The 24763-nt window shown below is 32.7% G+C and overlaps 1 protein-coding gene across 2 annotated transcripts in view; it reads left to right on the plus strand.

The window, feature by feature from the left end:
- The first annotated feature begins 832 nt into the window (after positions 1-832).
- The window catches only part of LOC149477311 (uncharacterized), a 57715-nt gene continuing 33784 nt past the window's right edge, over positions 833-24763 (plus strand). For both annotated transcript variants that reach the window (XM_089710807.1, XM_089710806.1), the window contains exons 1-2: positions 833-930; positions 20225-20392. In XM_089710807.1, the coding sequence (XP_089566933.1) occupies positions 20281-20392 (112 nt within the window). In that variant the 5' untranslated portion in view covers positions 833-930; positions 20225-20280. The remainder of the gene's footprint in view (positions 931-20224; positions 20393-24763) is intronic.

Here is a 24763-nt window from a genome sequence, read left to right on the forward strand (position 1 = left end):
CTAGGTTTTCGTGTGCAAGGGAACCATAGAATTCCCGATCCCGTGGGAATTTAGAGATAAAACCAATGCACTATCTCTATAGCAAATTTCATCAGAATCGGGTGAGTCGATTGGGCGTGAAGAAGAGACAGATAGATAGAGTAAGGTACTATATTATTTTCTCTCTAGTCTCTTTACACTTATAATATCTTCGACATGATGTGTTTCTCTGATGACCATCCTAAATATACGCAATTTCAGGAAATATACAGGATTTAACTTCCAAAATGTTATAATGTGCTCATTTCATTTCTCTTTCATATTATATTGTTTAAAATCTTAGAAAATATACATCAATATAACAAGTAATGGCTAATTAAAATATTAATTAATTATTCCCATAGGCTAGATTTCTCCAAGTGTACTCGGTACTCATATTTACTTTTCAAAACTGAAAGCGTTGTATTTACAATCGTTGTTTCATCAAAACGAACTTTATATCAAGGCTGATATAGTCGAAAATGAAATGTATGAAATCCTGATATACGTGCTATTGCTTCTAAATTCAGCCGGTGTTCCATCATATTACAGTGCATTTACATCAAACGACCATACAGCCAGAGCAAGAGCATTCTTTCGTGATCTTTTAGTGTAAACGAACACTCGTCTTCAGGTGTTCAGTATTAGAACATTGCATAGAATATTTTCTAACGCACTAAGTACAAGGAAATAATTCTCTACGCCTGTTTACACTAAAATAATTTGACATAGTGGGGTAAGAGTGAGCATTCGCTCGATTGATGTAAATGCATAAAGTGTAGATGCAGGCTTCAGTACCCGCCCGATGCTACGACGCGTCGGACGTAAAAGCTGTCTAGGGCGGTTCTACGCGAATCAAAATATTATCGTAATTAGTAGTGAATGAAGAAGTGATGATAATCCACCTTGAAGGTAACTTTATAATCTATATAATAAATTAGTTATTACTGCTTAATTGTTGTAGATTGATTTTAAATATAATTTATTATGTAGAGCTTTAAAGATCACTTTTTAAAGTTGTTTTTTGTTGTCATGAATATTTAAGGTGCGAATTCAAATAGAGATTGATCATTACCAAGGGATTAAATGCTTGTGGAATTATTATGGTGTTTTATTATAAATTTAAATTACAAAGCGTTGAAATTGTGAGTGTATTTAAGTATGATTTTAACGAATGATGAACCTTTGGATGACTTTTTTAAAGAGCTTTTATACTGTATTATTGTTATTGTATTGCATTACTATGAATAATTAATGTTTATGAAATCATAAGTAAATACTTATGTACATACATTTGTTTGCGTTTTATTCTACGACGAAAGCTTCAAGCATGATTTTGTTGAATTAGTAAAATATATGTAATAAATTGAAATCTATTAAGATATCTTATCTCTATAGATCGATCGATATAGTCGAATCTATATTCGTTATAACTTATAACTAAACTAAATATTATTTTGAGATAAATAGTTTAGTTACTACTAGCGACCCGCCCCGGCTTCGCACGGGTGCAATGCTGATACTAAAATCTAAATACACTACAGAAAAACTGTGAACGTTGTATATAAAAACATAGCGGCCCGCTCCGGCTTCGCACGGGTATAAAATTAAAAATACATAGCCGGGCGGCCGGCCGCGGCCGGTACCGCCGCAAACGCTACGTCCCGCAATTTTTAAATCTGTAATATCTTCGAAAATATTCACTTAAATCATACGGTGTAAAGGGCCATATAGATATTAAATGAACAATGTCTTCAAGGTATTTAATTGGTTAAGGATTAATGCTGTATTGGTTAAAATCGCATCGAAAATTAGCCATTATTTGTCCTAAAAATTAAATGACAAAAAAAAGTTATTGTGGGTTATCCATAAGAGATAGACATATACCATCGCGGACTTTTCTGTAGACCTTTTCAATGTGTATAATACTTAGTACATTATTTTGATAAAACTCGTAGGGTTCAGCCTGCGTTTGCAATGTAAGCGGAAAAAATGGAATTTTTTACGACATCACATTAGAAACCTCAAAAATAACAGTACTTCTCCACTATTTAAATGGATGTTATTATACATATAAACCTTCCTCTTGAATCACTCTATCTATTAAAAAAAACCGCATCAAAATCCGTTGCGTAGTTTCAAAGATTTAAGCGTACAAAGGGACATAGGGACATAGGGCAGGGAAAGCGACTTTGTTTTATACTATGTAGTGATAATCATTATAAAAAGTGGACTATAATCAATTTAAAATATATCCTTCTCAGGGAGAGAAATTGGTCTTTCTTATCATTGAGAAAGAGCTAACAAAGGTCAACCTTTAAGGCTCTAAATTTTAAATGTACGTCAATTAATTTCAAACGAAAACTTTTTTACATCAACTTTTTGCCTAAAGTTCATTAATCTTTGTTTGAACTAATCAATGTCTCGTCTTTCTTTATTTAATTGAGAACAAATAGGTTTTTTAAACGTTTATTAAGGACTTATTAAGAGGGTAAGGACCTATTTGGGAAGTTAAATCCTGTATATTTCCTGAAATTGCGTATATTTAGGGACCTCCCACAAGATGGACAGACGACCTGGTCCGCTGGATGCAGGCCGCCGGTGACCGGTCGTACTGGAAATCCTTGAGGGAGGTCTTTGTCCAGCAGTGGACGTCCCACGGCTGAAACGAACGAAGAGGGTTCTGAATTCAATTCCGAATGGTAGCAATTAAACAGACTGACTATGGATTTTATATAGTTATAGTCTTACACTTATGCTCCCTTATCAAGGTGAATGTATGTTTGTGAGTTTGTCTTTCTTTCATGTCACACCGAAGCTTTTTAATCGTATGATTTTTGTGTCTGAAGATAGTTAGAGGGCTATAGAGTGATTTAGGATATTTTTTACAGCGGATAAACACATTTTCCATACGAATTTCTTTGACTACGCGAGAAAATCAGTAGGAAGAAAACTAGCATAGATATACATAGTATAGTTAAATAGGGACATTTGTCTCATTAGAAAAATAGCTAATGTCAATAAGTTCGTTAGTAAATTAGTGAAGAATTACAAAACGCTTTTCAAGGGGGAAAAATAAGAAAAACCACGGAGCGTCGAGTCGTCATTACTCAAGCGGTCACTTGTTATGCTTAACGGTTCATTGTCCCACTTTCCGGTTTTATTACAATTTTACAAGAAATATTCCTTAGTTTGTTTAGGCCTTTATTCTGGCTTCACTTCGGTTTGAATTGTTAACTAGGCGCTATTGCGCCAGAAAGACTCAGAGGTGTGTATATCTATAGGTATGTATATAAAAGTTTAGGTATGTAAAATTTAGGTATATTTCAGGACATTTTTACACACGGCACTATCTGATCCCATACTAAGCTAATGTAATAATTAATAATAATAATTCTAATAACAAGGGATGGCCCTTGTGTTTTGGAAACCAAATGGCTGACATGCATATATAATTTTAAATTTAAACTTATACCTATAGATAATTAACACACAGCACATAACGATGTTCATCGCACAAATATTTTCCCTGGGTAGGAAATAGGAATAGAATCCACGAATGGCTTCGAAGACAGTGTCGCTACTCGCTACCAACTAAGCCTTTAACCGGTCAGTCGGATATTCTGTAGTTTTTATAACTTTGTTCTTAAATGTTATTCCTGATTACGAATACCCTGTAGCACACGAAATAAGTAATTAAATATTGTTTTTTTTTTACTGAAAGATAAAAAATATTTTCAAAGTTCACATACATACAAGCTTTTATAGTATGGGATATGAAGAGACAATGCATTAAATTTTGTAACAATATTCTTAATTTTATTATTAAAAAATACCACGGCCAAGATTTACTACCTACGGAAGTTTCTATGATATTGATAACCTACAGTTTCTTTTCAAAATTAATCATGGACGATGTGCAAATCGGATATTATTGTAGATATTTTCGTACAGTATTTAAACTGCTATTTCCTATTTAAAATTTAATCGATTACGAGCAATTACATTAGCTTGTCACAATTTTAATGTTTCCCTTTAGAGCGGCAATTCTGAGAACTTGTTTATAATCCATCAATGTTCAATTAAATCGTAGAGATATGCTATAAAATTCTATTAAATATTATTTCGCTGTTTATTAAAACTGTATAATAATAAATTCGTATATAGAGTTAAATTAATCGATGTTAGTTTTTCGGCCACTGGCAATTGAAAAGATTATATTCTATTTAAAATGAAATATGCAAATGTTACATGCAAATATTTTTTTAGTAATCTTATATATAAAAATGAATCGCAAAATGTGTTGGTAAGCGCATAACTCGAGAACGGCTGAACCGATTTCGATAATTCTTTTTTTATTATATTCCTTGAAGTACGAGGATGGTTTTTATGTAGAGAAAACGTAAATATGTACCACGGGCGAAGCCGGGGCGGACCGCTAGTTTTCAATATTTTCTTGATATTGATTTAACGCGAATACTATTGCTGCTCCTGTTGGTCTTAGCAAGATGATATATATATATATAGGTAGCCTTCCTCGATAAATGGGCTAACACCGAAAGTATTTTTCAAATCGGACCAGTAGTTCCCGAGATTAACGCGTTCAAACAAACAAACAAATAAACTCATCAGCTTTATAATATAAGTATAGATTTAGAAATTAAACACTTAACTGCGAGTCTCCCCGTGACCACGCTCGCTGTAATTTCTCGAATCTTCTGATTAAATAATATAATTAATAAATCACGTATTGCCAATATTTATGAGATCAAAAGGTGCTTATATAATATTATGTTATTTAAGTATAATATTACGACCAAAGCCACATAAATTCACACCAAATTCTTGTTATAATGGAAAATCACATATTTAAAACGTACTTTGACGAATGCTCCAACCAATTATATTATATGAATGTCTTAACGTCTTTGAAATATATTGAAACACATAAATTCTCTTCCATTAGACCATTTATTAGAGAACCGCAGAAAAACACATTTATTTTAGTTTTCGTTCGAACGATTGTAACAAAGTGGCGTTCGGACTTGCGTTGAATTAATTATTGAGACGAAAACAAAGGAATAAAAGGTTTTTTTTTTTTATTTAGGTGAAGAAATTTGTTCTGGAAGTAATAAAGTTTTTGTCGCTGAAATGTTTTTACTTTAAAATGCTAGGAAATAAAACAATGCAGTATTTAAATTATTTAAGATATTATATACCTACGTAGTCCTGTATTATCATTAAAAATTAAAATATTAAATTTGACCTTTATGTCTATATTTGTGAAGTGAAACTTCTTCAGGCGCGTTCAGCGTCACGTCACGTGTGTTAGGCGACAACTTTGATATCTTTGAACCTTGCCAAAGAAGTTTCACTTCTGACACGTGTGTTCGGCGCACACGTTCTTTTTTTTTTGGTTGCAGTTAGTTTTTTAACTCCATATACTCCTTAATTAATTTATTAAAGACAGGTAGGTACCTAAGCTGAATGAGTACATTAATAATAATATGTACGATTGTTTGATAGTAGGTATTTCCAATTTATCTTCGTGTCAACTGTGTTTAAGAGTTTTTAAATCTAGTTTATAATGAAGTTTTTCTATTTTTTCTGAACGTAAGTGACATAAACCTTAATCGTTGTAAACCAATAAATACAATTTCCGCCCGCGGCTTCGCCCGCGCAGTCAAAGAAAAACCCGCATAGTTCCCGTTCCCGTGGGATTTCCGGGATAAAACCTATCCTATGTCCCGGGGTAAAAAGTAGCCTATGTCCTTTCTCGGGTATCAAAATATCTCCATACCAAATTTCATGCAAATTGGTTCAGTAGTTAAGGCGTGATTGAGTAACAGACAGACACACAGAGTTACTTTCGCATTTATAATATTAGTAAGTATGGATGTATGCATGAATCAATAACTACATATTAAAGAGACAAAAAGCACGGTCAGCTAATGGACACATACTGCCCATAAATAGGTACTAGTAGATTTATATTATAGCAGGTCACTCATTGCATTATGAGTAATAACATAATGTTTATTTGTATGTATTTTCACGCAGAACTTACTATGTCACTATACGTATAACTTTTGGTCTAAAGATAACTTTAGGCTCATAGAAAAGATAATAAACTGAAACAAAAGCGTAAAAAGCTTTTGTCAACTGTCGTAAAAAATATTAGGGCCAAAAAATTTCGATTGTTTCCATAAAATTTCATGCAATTAGTAACAACACAAATATCAACACATTTTTTATACATGCTTTCGTTTGTATATTTTAAAATTTCACAGCAATGTAATGCAACTCTGTAGCAATATTTTTCGAAATATAGCAACAAAGTTGCTTCAACAGCACAAGGCTTAAAAGTACAAAAATAACGAGCATTCCTCTTGAACCTTTAATGCGTCCCCTGGCGTGTCTCACTCATTTCGAATGCTATATCTACAAAATATCCCTAGTGTAATAGTGCAAAAATATAGGACTTCAAAAACAGTGGACAAAATGAAAGTTTTCGATTTACAGTGCCAAATTAAGGGTTAAAATAGGGGTAAAAATTATTATTTTAGGAAAATAGACGAAAAAACAGTAGTTATAACACCACAATAATTGCTCATAATATGTATTGTAGCAGTTTGAATTAACGATATGTTATTACATATCGTTATAGTTATTACTAGCTTTCCGCCCGCGGCTTCGCCCGCTTTGTCTAAATCCTAATCTTCTATAATATAAAAATGAATTCCAAAATGTGTTGGTAAGCGCATAACTTGAGAACGGCTGAACCGATTTCGTTAATTATTTTTTTATTATATTCCTTGAAGTACGAGGATGGTTCTTACGAAGAGAAAACGTAAATATGTACCACGGGCGAAGCCGGGGCGGACTGCTAGTAAATTATATACTAAAACCTCCTCTTGAATCACTTTATGTACTTTATGTATTCAAAAAAACCGCATCAAAATCCGTTGCGTAGTTTGATAGATTTAAGCATACAAAGGGACATAGGGACAGAGAAAGCGACTTCGTTTTATACTATGTAGTGAAGATCCGATAACATGTAATGTACATATATAAATTCAAGGAGAGTGTTATTTTTTGAATGTTTTCATCATATCACTACATAGTACAAAACAAAGTCGCTTTCTCTGTCCCTATGTCCCTATGTATGCTTAGATCTTTAAAACTACGCAACGGATTTTGCTGCGGTTTTTTTTTTATAGATAGAGTGATTCAAGAGGAAGGTTTTAGTATATAATTTATTATGTTCTAGACAAAGCGGGCGAAGCCGCGGGCGGAAAGCTAGTAAATTATACAACAATGTATAACGTACATTATTATTATTTGTAAGCGGTATAGAAATCTGCTCACGCGATTCCGACCTCGCTTACATCTGCTCATTGTCTTCTTTTGTTTACATTCATTACAAATAGCTGTTAATAATTTCTACTAGATATACAATGGAAAATTTTTTCATGGTGAAGTACTAAGGTGAAGTAAATCAAAACTAGAGTACTCTAGAAACTTTTTAAACGAAAGAGTTTTTATGAGTGTGAACACTTAACGTAATATGAAATTTTAATTAAAAACTAAATCTACTAAAAAGCTTTCAAATATTAAATATTTAAGCATTGAGTTAGTATTTGAATAAATTAGTGTTACACGTATAAAAATAAAAAATGCATCGATCTCCAATTCATTGCAAACAATAATTACTATAATTTTTGCCTATTTTCCAAAACTTATCAAATTATAATATACTTAAACCGCATCCACGCTTTTTATTAATAAAAAGCATAGGATGAAAATCGATCCAGTAGTTTTCGAGTTTATGGCGAACAAACAGACAGACGCGGTGGTTTGCTTTATAATACATGGATAATACACTACAAATAATATTTAAATAGAAGAAGTAACCACCACTTAATAAATTTAATGTTATTTAGAAAACCCACAGATAAACATTAATCCGAAATCCAAACAAATCTGAAATTTCTAGTTAGTTGATTACGCCAAATTAAATGACCAACATGATATGCAATTTGTATTTGCATAGTGATTTAACGGATTAGTATAAAATATTTATTGTATTATTCGAATTTAAATTATTATAATATTATAATAGTTGTGCCTCGCGGTTTCCCAGATACCTTCTGGGAATGCAGACGTTCTTTATACCAAAAATTTCATCCAAATCGGTTTAGTAGTTTAGGCGTGAAGAGACAGACAGCCAGAGCTATTTTTGCATTTAAAATTAAAGCTAGGATTAAATCACGTTTGATAATATATCAGAATTATTTATTATATCAATACTATAGTATATCATAAAGCTGAAGAGTTTGTTTGTTTGAACGCACTAATCTCAGGAACTACTGGAAACTTTTTCAGTGTTCTAACACTAGCCCATTTATTGAGGAAGGCTATATACCACGAACAAAGCCGGGGCGGACCGCTAGTTTTACAGAAGTAGGTACCATAGCAAATTACCATTATGACATATCAATGCAATTGAACAGATGCTTAATCATACTAAATATTTTTTAATGAACTCGCAAAACTCAACTCAAACAAAAATAATTACCTTTCTAAAGGAGTTTTAATCGTTTTGTTCAAAATTAAACAGAACTGAAAGTTTTTAATGCTTGGGCTTAGTGCAGTCTGAGTAGTTATGAATTATATTCAAAGTTTTCTTTACGTTTAGGATTGTTCTAGTCTTTTGCGATTGTTCTGAACCATGGTCTTATTATATTTTTTTTGACCTTTTGTTATATTAGGTATATATAGAAAGATTAGCTGTAAGTCCTTTCGCGTTGCAGAATACTACTATCCTCTCCTACTAGTATATATTATAAATGCGAAAGTTTGTGAGGATGTGTGTGTGTTTGTTACTCTTTCACGCAAATACTACTGAACCGATTACAATGAAATTTAGCACACATATATAGGGTAACTTGGGTTAACACATAGGATAGGCTTTATCCCGGAAATCCCACGGGAATGGGAACTATGCGGCTTTTCTTTAAAAACGCGGGCGAAGCCGCGGGCGGAAAGCTAGTAATAATATTATAAATGCAAAAGTTTTTGAGTGTGGATGGATGGATGAGTGTTTGTTACTCCTTCACACAAATACTACTGAACCGATAGGTAGCTGAAGACCCAGAATAAGACATTTGCCCGAATTTATCACGGAAATCTCACAGTACAGTAGTATTTGCGTGATAACAAACATACAACACATACATCCATCCTCCTAAACTTTCAAATTTATAATATTAAGGGCCGATTTTTTAATCCTTGGATAAAACCACAGATAAAACTTACCCGTCCAATAAAGTATTACACGATAATATTAAACTGTCAAATACGGGCAATTAGAATACTTTTTAAAATGTAGTTTTATACATTATTCGACGAATAAGTTTTAACCAAGCATTGAAAAATCGGCCCTTATAGTAACTACCTTATACACTACACATAAGATTTCTAAATTCTAAGTAGTGACTTGTAACTCTTTCACTAAAGAATAGACAACAAAGAGGTTAGAAAGACGAATAAATATATCGTCTTGGCACTGGCACCAAATCGCCATGCCATAGCCATGCCAGCTCTATGTAATATGGCGTGAAAACATTTTATTCAATGTGTTACGAACTCACCCAAGTGTATTGAATTTAGATGTTTTCAAAGTATATTTTCTATATGACGATATACGACATTGTATCTATACTAATATAATAAAAGTTAAAGAGTTTGTTTGTTTGAACGCGCTAATCTCGGGAACGGGTCCGATTGGTAAAATTATTTCTGTGTTAGATAGCCCATTTATCGGGGAAGGCTTCCATCTCACTAAGACCAACAGGAGCGGAACACTGCGGGTAAAACCGCGGAGCACCGCTAGTATAACATATCTCTACAGTTGAAGAGGTGTGGAGTGAATTAAGAAATGCAATAAACATAATAAGTCAAAAGCTTGTTCCCATGTGTTCGTATATGTTTATGTGTATGCGTATGTGTTTGTTACACGTGAAAACGTATAGTATACTTATCGGAGTATCACTTATATTCAACTATATTGTATTTATTCAATTATAGCAGAATTGGTTTCACTTGAATAGACATTTTTATTGTAAGGCTCTATTTTTTTAAATTAATTCTTAATCCACCAAACTAAAAATCAGTAAATTAAGTTAAAAATGTTGTAATATTCAGAAAATCTTCACAACGGCTTCAAATTAAGATAAACATTGAAATAAACAGTTAAAAACACAACAGCGAAAAAATTAACTAATTTTGAAAGGTAAATGCGTTTTTTAGACCCTAAAAGACAAATTAAGTACGTCAGCTTAACTAAGTTAAATTAACCAAAGTTTCGAGCTTTTTTTCACTGTACTTTGCCTTACCTTTTCACCCTCGGAGGAAAACCTTAAGTAAATATAAAAATTTAAAGGGAAATTGTATAACAGAGACAACGAGATTATGCGGTTAAACTTAGCAATGTTTGTTATTGTTGACTTTTTAATGGAACAATTGTAACAGGTAAAACAATATGCTTTATTGTGACACGTAATTTTTACAAAAATATGTTTGAAGACAATAAATATGTGCAGATCTCAACTTCATCCGTAAAAGCAATTTCTGCCAGACAACCCAGTTAAAACCAAGTAGATCAGATAATTCTTTAGTATTTGCATGCATTCTACGCAGTTAATTTCCTAAAAAAGACAAAGATTTTCAATGCTGAATGACGTCATAATATAAGAAAAATTCACATCTGTTTAATTAATTTTGTAATAGTAACTATCACATTCAAAGTTATTTACTAGCTGCGCTTCGCGGTTTCACCCCCGTGGCTCCGCTCCTGTTGTTAATGATATATTATAGCCTATAGCCTTCCTCGATAAATGGGCTATGATCTAACACCGAAAGAATTTTTCAAATCGGGCCAGTAGTTCCTGAGTTCAAACAAACAAACAAACTCTTCAGCTTTATAATATTAAGTATAGATTGCAGAATACACACATTTAGCATATTTTTGTAATATATCTCCGCGGATCGATCTCTATTATATCTTGTCAATATAGTCGTTACTATTCTCTTAAGCTGGAAATAAATTTACGTAAAAATAACCAACCTAATTATAAACGTCACATCAAAGTCCTGCAGTACATTTGCGTATGATGAATGCGTGGTCGGCACTGTCTCATAAATTGCCTCCACTCAGCCTCGATATATTTACGACTGGCCATAATTTCGGCGAAATCCTATTAATCAGGAATATTATTATATTATCAAAGAGGATCTAACTTTAAGATTTTTATCAAAAATCAGTTAGGATGAAAATATCAAAGGATTTTATTTTTAATACAAATTTCGCTTTATCAGAACCCAAAAGAAAAATTTATTATAACTTTGTAACGACAATAATTCATACAAATAAATCATTTCATTTCAAATTTCTGTGTTCCTCGATAAATAGAATATCAGACTTTGAATTGAAAAACAATGCTTTTTAATATTTTCATATTTTTACGGTTTCATTTAAAATCAGTATTCTTGCACAGTTTCATCATCATCATGTAGAGTTAATTTAATCAACAGTAGTTAAACAGTACATTAACTAATTATCAAAATAAATCTAAAAGTTATAAATAAAAAACTTAATAGGTAAATAAGTCCTTAATCGTGTCTTGTGTTGGTCCGGATTAAAAAAAAACACAAACATTTTAATTTATGTAGGTAATAGACATTGAAAGTCAGTATTCAACGTAAACATATTTCGTAAATATTTATCAATATGATTTCTCTTGGAAATCTCTGAAACGAATGAATGCGACGTTCAATGCTTATTTCTAATTAAATGTTTGAAAGGAATTGCTTCTTTTCATATCAATAATTGAGGAAAATTAGAAATGTATTTCAACGCGCGATTAAATTTATCGGTTATTACATTTATGGAGATATGTAATTTCGTTTCTTAGAATATGAAGTCAAAATTCAAACAGGTATATCGCCTCTTGACTGCCCGTTTTTAGGAAGGTCTTATTGTTCTTATGTTATCTGGAAAAGCTGAAAAAATCTACGATCGTTTTACAATAACCAATCTGACCTTATAAATGATAATTATTATATTGATGTGTTCGTTATTGTCAGCAGAACGATCTTATGAAAAAAAAATCTCAAGAAATTTGCGACAAAAATTAAGTAAATGCAAAAACTAACGGCCATATAAACTTCACGGGTTCAACAATTTGAGACAGGACAACGTCTATCGGGTCAGCTAGTAAGTGATATTAACAAGCTCCATTTATTAACATACCTACATGTTAAAACAATATTGAAATGACATCTTTATCAAGAGTTAGCACATAGTTTTTTAAACTTACTAATGACATCAAAAATGTTTATTTCAATGCATATTTTACACCTAACACTTACTACACCTCTAATCTCTATACCAAACTATGAAAAACAAAACATTTACCGACACCGACAACTAAAAACGTTTTCACATATAAAAAACACTAAACACTGCAACCGTCTACAGCGTTTATCTCAGAACCGTATAAAAATAACTTGTTCCATATAAACTGACAGCTAGAATATGCATTTAGAAAATTAAACCAACTGCAACCCACCCGCAGTAAATCTTTCCACAATATGCATACAGCTTTTATAGTAAAAATAATATAAATACCGTTTAGAGCTCTCAAAACGCTTTGCTTTAGGAGCAATTTAAAAGGCTCATAAAGGATGGAAATATTCACTTGACTATATACAGTGAAACCTGGTTTAGTGAGACACCAAGGGACCGGCAATGTCGTTTCACTTATAGAGGTATTCCACTTACCCAGTGTCTCAGATATACAGGTATAAATAAATATCTGTCTCATTTACAGAGGGTTCCAATAATAATTTGACATTTTTCAAATAAACATCTGTATGATAGTAAAGCGAAACTAAAACTGAAGGTAATTGAAGCTCAAAATTAGTACTTACGTACTTGGAATTACTAGTGGAATTTGTGAGTAGAATAAGAATAAGTAAATAAACAATGTTATCTCAGTTACAGAGGTTTATGCATATACAATTTACTTGCTGTCTCAGTTATAGAGGTAACTATGATGATAAATCGAAAGAACAAATCCCAGATATAGAGGTATACCTCCTCCCACTAACAGAGGTAATTCAGTGCCAAAGTGTTGGGACCTCAGCATGAGTTCCAGTTATGGAGGTTTCTCACTTATCCAGGTCCCACTTAACCAAGTTACACTGTATATGACATAATTGTAAATTTCAGTTGGAACTCCAAATTATTATGCGAGAGTTTTCTTTCTGCATAGCTTATAGTTGAAGAAATAATGGGCATTTTGGTACAACAAGCAACGTTTATGTAGTTGTAAATATTAGATGTGATAACGTTAGAAAACTGAAAAAGAAATATAATATAGAGAAGACAAACGTAGAGCGTGCAAGAGAAATTCCAACCTATCAACTCCCAGATTTCTTCATAACTCATCGTCATACGAAACTTAATACATTATAAAATATTACTTTTGACTTATTTCTTTCTAGATATAGGTACATATAATGTAATGTTTATTTACTTGAAACTTCTCGTAAAAAATAGTTTTCTGATTTCTAACAAAAAATTATAGTAAAAGTGTTTACATAGATGCTAATACAAGAAAAAAAATATTAATTCAATTATTACAGAAGGATTACAAAGGGTTATTATACTAGAGCGATATTATAGATTTTTAAAAATATCGCAAAATATAAATATTGGCAACATTAGCCACAGTATTCGGAATGCTTTGTTAATAGGTACGTCTTTTTCGTCCAAACTTTTCAAATTCCGCCCGTCTGAAAGATTTATAGGCGATTACGTTTTTTATAAAACAAGTATCATGGCTGAGTGATTTATATTACGTCATGGGAATTTACGATTGGCTTACGATGTTATTTGTACATAAGATGAAGTTTGTTATAGGCAAATATATATAGAATCGGTTCTTTTATAAGGGTAGCTGTGACTCAAGATTCGGTATAGCAACTATATAATACTAGTACATATAATGTCCTTGAACATGTTATAGGTTATAAACACAGACATACATGTTATAAACAATGTGCAAGACTATAGAGCAGATGAAAATTGAATTATTAAACGGTCAAAATTATAAATTAAGGCCGTTGGCGGAGATTTTTTTTTTGGCGAGTTAATCTTATCGTATATTGAAATAGCACATTGCCTGAAGAGTATCTTTACCGGCTATAAATGTTATATTCCCATACCATTCCTTCTAAATACCTAAACATTTTTCGTTTTTTCTCATCAATGAAGGACTACGTACTATTTTTATGGCCATAGTTGTTTATTCTTGTAAACGATACATAGTAGCATGTTATCCACACATTTAGCCATTCAAAAATGCACCAATACTTCTTGTTTTTCAGTATAATTCAGGACAAATAAAAGATACACTAATAATATAATATTTATAAGGCCTAGATACAGTACTTGGGAAATATTCGCACCGTCAATCAAATTGATAACAACGTGATTCGCTCAGATCGCAGATTCAGATGAATGATCAAAAGAAGGTCTTGGAAGAAGCAATATGGTAATATTATTGTATTGTAGGTGTGTTTTAACAGATTTTAAGATAGATTAGACTTAGTTTTCTTGGAAACTTCGTCTTATTGTTTATGGTTAACTTCTGTTTATTAAGCTGCTGACTTTGGTACCTTCTAAACTTCTATCATATCTTGTTTATAACATACTAGGTTTCCGCTCGCGGCTTCGCCCGCGCAGTCAAAGAAAAACGCGCATAGTTCCCATTCCCGTGGGATTTCCGGGATTGCGTCATTTTCCCGGGATAAAAAGTAGCATATGTCCTTTCTCGGGTATCAAAATATCTCCATACCAAATTTCATGAAAATTGGTTCATTGGTTTAGGCGTGATTGAGTAACAGACAGACAGACAGAGTTACTTTCGCATTTATAATATTTGCACATATTAGCACAGTATTACCATTATTTCCTATAGTATGGATAATGTTATATAAAAATATAAATGTAGTAGGTAGGTACCTAGTAAATGGATACGAGACGGTCTAGAATAATTGATAGCTTCCATAAAACCAGTCAAAGAATATATCGAAATTGCTTTTGTAATATGTACATGTAATGGTAAAAAGACTATTCATTAAAACCCTTTTAACCCTCAATATATTATTACATAAAGTCAAATACCCTTAAGTCTCAAAGGTCCTAAAAAGTTTACCCCAAATTTATTCAATTGGGAACATTTTTGTTAGAATACCTCGCCTAATTTAATTGGTAGCCATTTTTTCATGAGAAAGGAATTTTATTTATATATAAATATGTTATATGCGATACGCAATGGATGTGTGTTTAAATAATATACGTAATATTTCACTTATTGCACGCCTCATAAGCGAAGCGTTGAGGTGGGTACTACAGCTGTCACTTCGCGCAAAACATCTGATTTTTCAAACTTAAAATGTCTTTATGTATCATACATTGCACTTGTAAGATAATACATACACACACATATTAAGAAAAAACACTATTTTTAACGTTCATGATATTTTTGATGTCATTTTTGTTATTTAAACTAGTTAAAAAACAGTTTAAAAAAGTTCTGTCTTGGACCTCCGTGTGTCTGTATGTGCGGATCCTTTTTCTTGTTAACACGATAGCGACCGAAATACTTTACTAATCGAGTCTTTTTTTTTCTCTTACGCTTGAGTATGCTCAGGAATAGAACCCTTTCATTTTTCAGGGTCTGATTCGATGTGGTTTAATTGTTATTAAATAAACAAAAATAATAATTAATAAATATTTATTAAAAAAAAATTATGAGGCGTGCACTTTTGGATTTTCCAAATTATTTAATAAATCTGATCAATGTTTTGACTGATAATTGAGTAACTAACCCAATAATAAATACAGTGCAACTATGTAAAGTTGCCTGTAGGTATCTTAACCTGAGAAATGCTATGTTTTCATTATAAATATATTTATTATCTATCGAATAGCATTTCATACCAATGTTCTATCAATTTAATAACAATACCATGGTAATATAAGATAGTACTAGCGCGACAATACTCTAGTTTCTAGTAGCTTCTTTGCTTATTACATACAAGCTGCTCCGCGCGGTTTCACCCCCGTGGCTCCACTCGTGTTGGTCGTAGCGTGTTGATATATAGCCTATAGCCTTCCTCGATAAGTGAGCTATCTAACACCGAAATAACTTTTCATATCGGACCAGTAGTTCCTGAGATTAGCGCGTTCAAACAAACAAACAAACAAACTCTTCAGCTTTATAATATTAGTATAGATAAGAACCTACAAAAGAAGTCAATGCAAGTTAGTACCAACTATTCATTGATCTAATCACTAGTGCAATCCCCATTGATATTCGATCTATCACAACTTAAAATTAGATAAAGCTGTTAGAACTTCAAATTACTTCCTAGATCTGATAGCTAGGGAACCTAGGTACGTGTTGAAACCTTATACGTGCTGTGAATTTGCGTAATACGAAACGTTTCTAACGCTAAGTTGACTTATTAACTGTTAATTTGTATATTCTGTGACTTGATAAAGCTTTAACAATTAATTAAACAATCGAGATAAAACAGTAACGATCATTTGTAGGGCCAACGCTGTCAATTGTGAAAAGGGCCCATCAGATAGAGAAATACCAAAAACTTAAAAAAAATATTTTCCATTAGTATAATTCTTAGGTATAATTAGTGTTATAATTATTGTGGTATACAAAACTGATGATAATTAAAGAAAGTCTTCAAAGTCAATAAAATCTTAGCCTATAAGCCTAAAAAAATAGGTAATATTCTCAAAATTATATCAAGTTACATAAACTCTATATTATTCAATACGATGAACAATTCACGTAGGTAATCAATATATTCGTATAAAAGCACATACAATTAACACTAATTCTTAAATAATAAGTCACAAAAAGACCATTTGCATAAAGAAAACCATCAATCAACATATCTGATTATGAAATTCAAAACCACGTAAACTTTTTCAAACATTTGCGACAGGCAACTTCATTAATAATCTTGATAGTGAAATATAGATTGAAATTGATAGCTTAGTACCATAGTATAAAGAGAATAAGTAAGTTATCTTCGAACAAAGGTACATCGCGCAGTTTGTAAGTACGCGGAGCGCTTGGCCACGCCCCCCGTCATATACGAACGCAAGTTTGACCCACGCACACAACGCAGCTCGGTTCCTTCTCATGGACCGTTCCCGTGATGGCGCCATTGCTGTGAGCGGTCAATGTTTGTTTATACAATTATTTAAAATATCAGCGTGACAAGTGTCCCTGCGCTTCGCGAGTGTAGGTATCGTGCGCTCCTAAACGCCGGGAGTCAGCCTAATTGTTCTCTTTATACTATGTTATTACATAGATTTTCCATTACCACAAAAAGGAGATTAGCTCATTCCTCATTGGATATCTTCTGACAAATATTAATGAGATTCGCTTGGAAATTAGTGTTTAAAAACTCGTACTTAATTTAATGGTCTGTGGACTTTGTTTGTTGTTTGTTTAATGACTGCAAAAATTGTGCTATTATCAAGGGAATGGATAATTTTGTTTGTTTTGGATGAACTTAATTATCTGTTGGACCTACGTTATTTAACACGATTAATTTACTAAAAAAATGCAGTCATTTAAACTTAGAAGTTTGAAGTAGGTATATTGAAATAATAGACATTAAAATTTATCCATCTGTTTAAAATTAGAAATAGATACAGCATCAAATTAAACTATACTAGTATAATTTCAAAATACTATAGAACAAGTTTTACTAATTTATCAGACTGAAACTTTATTTTACTTTATTCTTGTAAAATTACATACTTAACGATCTGTCAAAATTGACAGTCTAATAAGTAATAACATACGATTAATTTGAAAGCTTATTAAAAACGAAATCGCCACTTCAAACAGCTATAACTGAAATAAATAATCGGGAAACACTGAATATTTGTAACAAAAAACTTTATCTAAATCCCAGAATGTTTTGGAGTTTGGCCAAACGTTGACAGCTCTTAATGTTACTAAGAGCAAGGTATTATGTAAAAAAACCGGCCAAGAGCGAGTCGTATTCGCGCATGAAGGGTTCCGTACTATAATAGAAAATCATTTATTGTATGGAGGATATTTTTTGACGTGACAACGTCTTATAATTCGATAGCGCCGGCTGCACGCACGAAAAAACATGACTCATGCGGCGTTACCTCGCTCTGAGGCGTTCCATGTAAGGCTTGTAGTGCAAGCGAGAGCGCAGAACGAGTGACAAAGAAGCGCAATCGGACGTTGTCACGTTCAACTATCGTCAGTAAACCGACTCAAACTCAAAACTCAAACTCAAACTCAAGCATTTGCTGTTATAGCGGCAACGGAAATACATCATTTATGAAAATTTCAGCTTTCTAGTTATCTCGATTTCTGATATACAGCCTGGAGACAGATAGATAGCGGAGGCAGAGTAAAAAGGTCCCGTTTTACCCTTTGGGTACGGAACTCTAAAAAAGCAAACTTTTACTCGCGTATTTAATGTCTTTTATGACCGCATTTACTCACATCTTTAATCTTTTCTTGTACGTTTTTGTGTTTATGCTGCATTAAATTATGAGATCGTTTTAACTTAAGATTTTCATCGTCACTAAGATTTATGAAGTCTTTAAACTGTTTAAATGCAGTAAATGGAGTGTTCCTTCGCACAGATACCATCTTCATAGAAGGGTAGCGACATAATTCTAACGTAGATACATATACAGTCTTATATACAGTATTCACGGTAAGTAGGTATTTCATTGCGTAAATCAGAAGGTTATTTTGAGATAGATAATCCCTTCTGAAACTATTATACCGAGATAGATATTTAGGAAAATCAATCAATCAATATGTTTCACTTAACATCTAAAAAAGTGCCATAATATGAGACGCGAGCTTTTAACAAATATAAATAATAAATAGGATTTTCACTAAAGATAAACTTTTAAATTATCTTAATCATTACTCATTGAAAGTGTTATTTACGATCGTTACCAATTTGAAACAAATTCACGACATGTTTCGATTCTCGAATTTATTTAGCCATACAGAAAGTCATTTATTTTCTATTTCCCCATTAATTTATACAAAATTAAACTGAAAAGTAATTAAACCCATTCCGCATTTAGATAACTGTGTCTCAACTAACGTTAAAATAAATATTTTGGCAGTTCCATGCGTAAATAATTACATTTGGCTCTCGTCCAATTTGCTCTGGACAGATTTGTGCATCCACCTGTCAACTGGTGCCGATGTCAAATGCAGTTTAATTGAGTTAATCAAATTTTAAACAGGAAAATTATAAAATTCCTGCCCTAAATTATGGTATAAGTCTATGATGTATAAGTCGTCTTTGTCTTCTGTGTATAAGTCTATGAAGCTTAACTCGTTTGTATGTGAATGAACATGACGTTAAGGCGTTACCCGGCAATTTCGACTATGTTCAACCTCTATAAAGTCTGGTACAACATAAAGCACAATACCGAAAAAAATATATAAAATAGGATGGTCTTTGATCTTTAATTGCTCGCGAGGACTTTTTTCCAAAGTTAATAGATTTCTAGAAAAAAAAATGTGCCGTGGTCATCGATTTTTCCGCAAATACTCTATAAACTTCGTAACCTGCTGACTTAGAGCTCTGAAAATTTTATGTTTAATAAATTATCAGTTACACAACAGTCCCTGACGAGGATTTTTTGTTTCACTGATTGGTATCTTTTTAAATACAAAATGCGAGGAAAAAAGAAGGTGCAGCGGGAGAGGTTTGAGATCCGTCAAGTATGGTCAAGATTATTAGCGCATGTATAAGCCTTAATCTCTCAAGTAGGTACCTAGGACCTTTTTCATAGAATGCTGTTTTTAATGTATAATACAGATAATATAATACCATACTATAATACTCATTGTATCGCCCGACGAGACGAGTGTTGTTATACGTTTATTGTGTGTCAGTTCTAATTAAACGTATGGTCTGAATATGGCTTTTTTAACTAAATTAACGTTAAAAATAGACGCAATACGCAGACGCAACTTGTTTAATTTCTGTATTTAATTAAAATGTACCCCAATTATTGTTGCAGGTCCACAATAAGTGAGAGTGATAGTGCAGTGATGAGAGTGTAGTGTTGCATTAGCAATGGAGGCGATAACTCTGCCCCTGGAGGCGGACGACGAGGGCAGGCCGCAGCAGGCCTCGTCCACCGGCAGCGGCTCTTCGTCTGGCGCTGGCTACTATGGGCACAAGAATGGTGAGCTTTGTAGTCATTTTGCTGTGTTATTATGGACTTTGCTACAGTCGATTTAGAATTATCATAGAGTGCATGGTTTTGAGACAATTAAATTAATAACACTCCAGATTATTTACCTGCTTATGTGTATTGTAGTCAGATAGTTATTAACGGACATAAAGATTGTGAGTTTTGTGATACAACGCGAACGTCTATTGTAGTGACGACAACGTAGTGCGTTAATTTTCATTGATGCTTAGGAAAGGCTTATTTGTCATCAATCTATATTATCCATCCGTTATCTCCTTCTAGGTAAATAAAGTTCTTCCTACTGCATAAATAATAACGTATTTAAAACATAACCATAATTATTAGAGCATATTTAGAAATACAATATAAAATTTTAAAACACAAAACACGCTTAAAACATACTCCAATATGCTATCATTGAAAAATATTTAGAAGTAAAAGCTCCTATAGATATGTAAAATTGAACAGAATAATCCCAGGTGCGTTTTATCGCGTCTCGGGACATTACCTTCTTTGTTCTGATTAGATAAATGGCGGCATTCAATGTCCGTGTCGTTTTCAGAAGCAATCTTTAGCGTTATCAGGAATCGATTATAAAATTATGTGATTGGAATTGAATTGAAATAATTATTCCCTAGGGGCCTTTTCTTTGTGGGCAATTAGCAATTACGTACCATCTAAATGTATTTTTAATAGATTGGAACATGCCGTTTGATAAAGCTTTATTCATACTTTTTTCCATAATTTTCTCATGTCTTATTATTCTCGCATATTCATAAATGTGTCGTTTATTTATAATGTAAACGAATGAATTAGAGTATCGTTTTAGTTACCTACTGTTTTATTTCATAAAGTATTTTGTATCTATATAGAGCTGTTACAACCATAACATACAATAATAATAAGCTTATTACCGTAAAACATACGTTACCGCCAAACTTAATCTCCTTGAAGAGCGTAATGACTTTCCCGCTGTGAGCGTCGCATAATGTCCGTCTACAAATGGGACGATTTAATCATTTGCACGCTCATACCACATCTATACTAATATTATAATAAACTGAAAAGTTTGTTTGTTTGAACGTGCTAATCTCAGGAACTTCTGGTCCGATTTGAAAAATTATTTCGGTGTTACATAGCCCATTTATCGAGGAAGGCTATAATATTATATCATTACGCTAAGACCAACAGGAACGGAGCCACGCGGGTGAAACCGCGAAGCGCAGCTAGTATAATATAATACTATACTATTACGCATACATTCTCTTGTAAATACGTTGGAACAAAACGAACACACCTCAGCCAATCTTAGTTCAGATTCGAAACAAAGCTTCGAAACCAACTGAATGACAGGCGCAATCGGAAATTAAAACGCAAAATTTGTAGGCACAAGTTGGACGAAGCTACAAATAGATTGTGGTTTCGTGGTGCACAAGAGAGCACGTAGTTTCAGTAACTGTATGGAGCTGTTAATACCAGTGATATTCTATTTGTCAATTTATTGAAAGTTATTGCTAAAAATTGATTTACTTTCAATAACGAAAGTATAAATAGACAACCCAGATACAAAGAAAATCCCCGAACAATAACAAAAATGTATATTGTAAAGCCTACTAAATACTCTTAAGCCGAGACGAGTCTCATCATTATGGTTATTACCTACTACAATAGTTGTTTCATAAAAACTTATTCACGAGAGAAGTAAAAAACTCATAAATATTTTATGTACAACGATCAAACGATCTCTGTTAATCGTGCCTATAGAGCTTTGACACATCCTAAATAGATTAATGTTTCTTACTATAATATAGATTATAGTGCAACTAATTGTTTCCCTTGAGTATTAATTAGGATCAAATTGCACTAATGATACCTCTCTGAAGCCTGATAGTCTTTGCTAGTATCTATCTAGAGCTGTTAAAACCAGGAAAAGTATTAAATGCTGCAAAGTACGAAATAAACATCTAATTCTAATATTCATTTTTGACACAAATAATTAGAGTTGTTTTGTGGTTTGTCGATGCATACTATGACACTGTAACATAACAACAATACATTATTGTGTACTTATTTTGGTAAGCTATGATACAACATGTATTTGAGCAGTATAGATGCAAATATAGACTCTATTTTCATGTATATAGTGACTATTCTTCCACATCTGCAGTTAACAATCAGTGAAGCTAGTGCAATCTCAACACCAATCACAAATGTACACACATTTATTGTTCCTTTTATAAATGTTTCGCTTTTACTCAATCTTTTACTTGATTTTAATTATGACTTTATATTTTCATTCTTTTTTAGTAATCGAGCTTTATCGATAGTCACAATCGAATATAATTTTTTAAATATACAGGTGGTAATACTATACCGTAGTCTTTTATAAATCTTTTATGCCTATTGACTAGCGAAATATGGAAAGTGTGTTGTTATAAATGGCAAAGATATTTTTGTCTTCGATTTATCTTATCTAATCACTACATAGTATAAAAGGAAAAGCGACTTTGTCCTGTCCCTATGTCCCTATGTCCCTTTGTACGCTTAAATCTTTGAAACTACGCAACGGATTTTGATGCGGTTTTTTTTAATAGATAGAGTGATTCAAGAGGAAGGTTTATATGTATAATAACATCCATTAAATATTAAGAAGTACTGTTATTTTTGAGGTTTCTAATGTGATGTCGTAAATTTTTACATTTTTTCCGCATACATTGCAAACGCAGGCTGAACCCTACGAGTTTTATCAAAATAATGTACTAAGTATTATACACATTGAAAAGGTCTACAGAAAAGTCCGCGATGGTATATGTCTATCTCTTATGGATAACCCACAATAACTTTTTTTTGTCATTTACTTTTTACGACAAATAATGGCTAATTTTCGATGCGATTTTAACCAATACAGCATTAATCCTTAACCAATTAAATACCTTGAATACATTGTTCATTTAATATAGATCTATATGGCCCTTTACACAGTATGATTTAAGTGAATATTTTCGAAGATATTACAGATTTAAAAATTGCGGGACGTAGCGTTTGCGGCGGTACCGGCCGGGCGCGCCGCCCGGCTATCGGGCGAGTCGAGCGGGCCGCTATGTTTTTAATTTTATATAGGTACAACGTTCACAGTTTTTCAGTAGTGTATTTTGTATCAGCATTGCACCCGTGCGAAGCCGGGGCGGGTCGCTAGTATGTAATAAATTAAATACTTTTTTTTGTTTTGTATGGTTTAGTATAATTTATACATATAACATATTATATTCAAAATACTCTATCAATTATCGATTATTCGTGTTACAGAAGGAAGAAATCTTTACACAGCGTTATATTTACATAAAAACAGATTGATTTGATTTTGAGTTTAACGAGCAACGGGGAAATGAGGTCATCAGATATTTCACGGAATCCCTAGAGATAACGAAATCACGGAAGATGTCGCAAGGTCTTTTTTATTACGTCTTTGTACTTACAATGCTCAGTTAGACGACATAATACTAACATTTCTCTATACAAAAGTCAAATGAAGAGTGAAGGAAGCTAAAATAAAAACTTGTAGTAAAAAACGTAATATAAAAGACTATTCGACATCGTCCGTGATTTCGTGGTATCCCTAGAAATATCATCAGTCCCCTACTAAATATATAAACTCTTAGTTATTTTGCAGAAATTTATTAGGTATTTAATATATCTCAATAACTTCTCGCTAAAAGGTAATCCTATAGAATGATACTAACTGTGCCCCGCGGTTTTGCACGCATTGCTCCGATCTTGTAGGTCTTAGCGTGATGATGCCTTTCTCGATAAATGGGCTATCTAAAACCGAAATAATTTTTCAAATCGGGCCAGTAGTTCCTGAGATTAGCGCGATCAAACAAGCAAACTTACAGCTTTATAATATTAATAATAAAATATATAGATTACATAAGATTCAAAAACACCATCACCCAGTAATTTAATGGATACACTAATAAAGTACGGATTGAAAGCTTCCCACTGACACATTGACCCTTAAGGAATCTGATTAAGTAAAAGGTTTTGTGAATCACAAGAGGAAGTACAATTTGTGAGGGTATGTTAATGTAGCCCTTATGGCTTTGCCAGATAGAACGCGTTCTTAGCGCGCGTCAAGGCGCTAGCCTGACGCGCTGATGCCGAGTTGTGTTGTACTACGCGATGACATATAATTGTCAAACAGAGCGACATAGGGCGCATTTACACGTAAAGTATTGTGTTCCGCCAATAAATAACGTTTAACTAGCATACTGATGGATGTCAATATTTTTACTTACCAATGGATATTCCATATTGACGTACTTATCAATAAAAACTGGACTGATTAATCATACTTATCGTGTA

Source organism: Colias philodice, chromosome 25 (genome assembly GCF_061535455.1).
Source record: "Colias philodice isolate Cphi_HAF_F1 chromosome 25, ilColPhil1 Martin Lab GWU primary, whole genome shotgun sequence".
In the NCBI taxonomy this organism is placed as follows: Eukaryota; Metazoa; Arthropoda; class Insecta; order Lepidoptera; family Pieridae; genus Colias; species Colias philodice.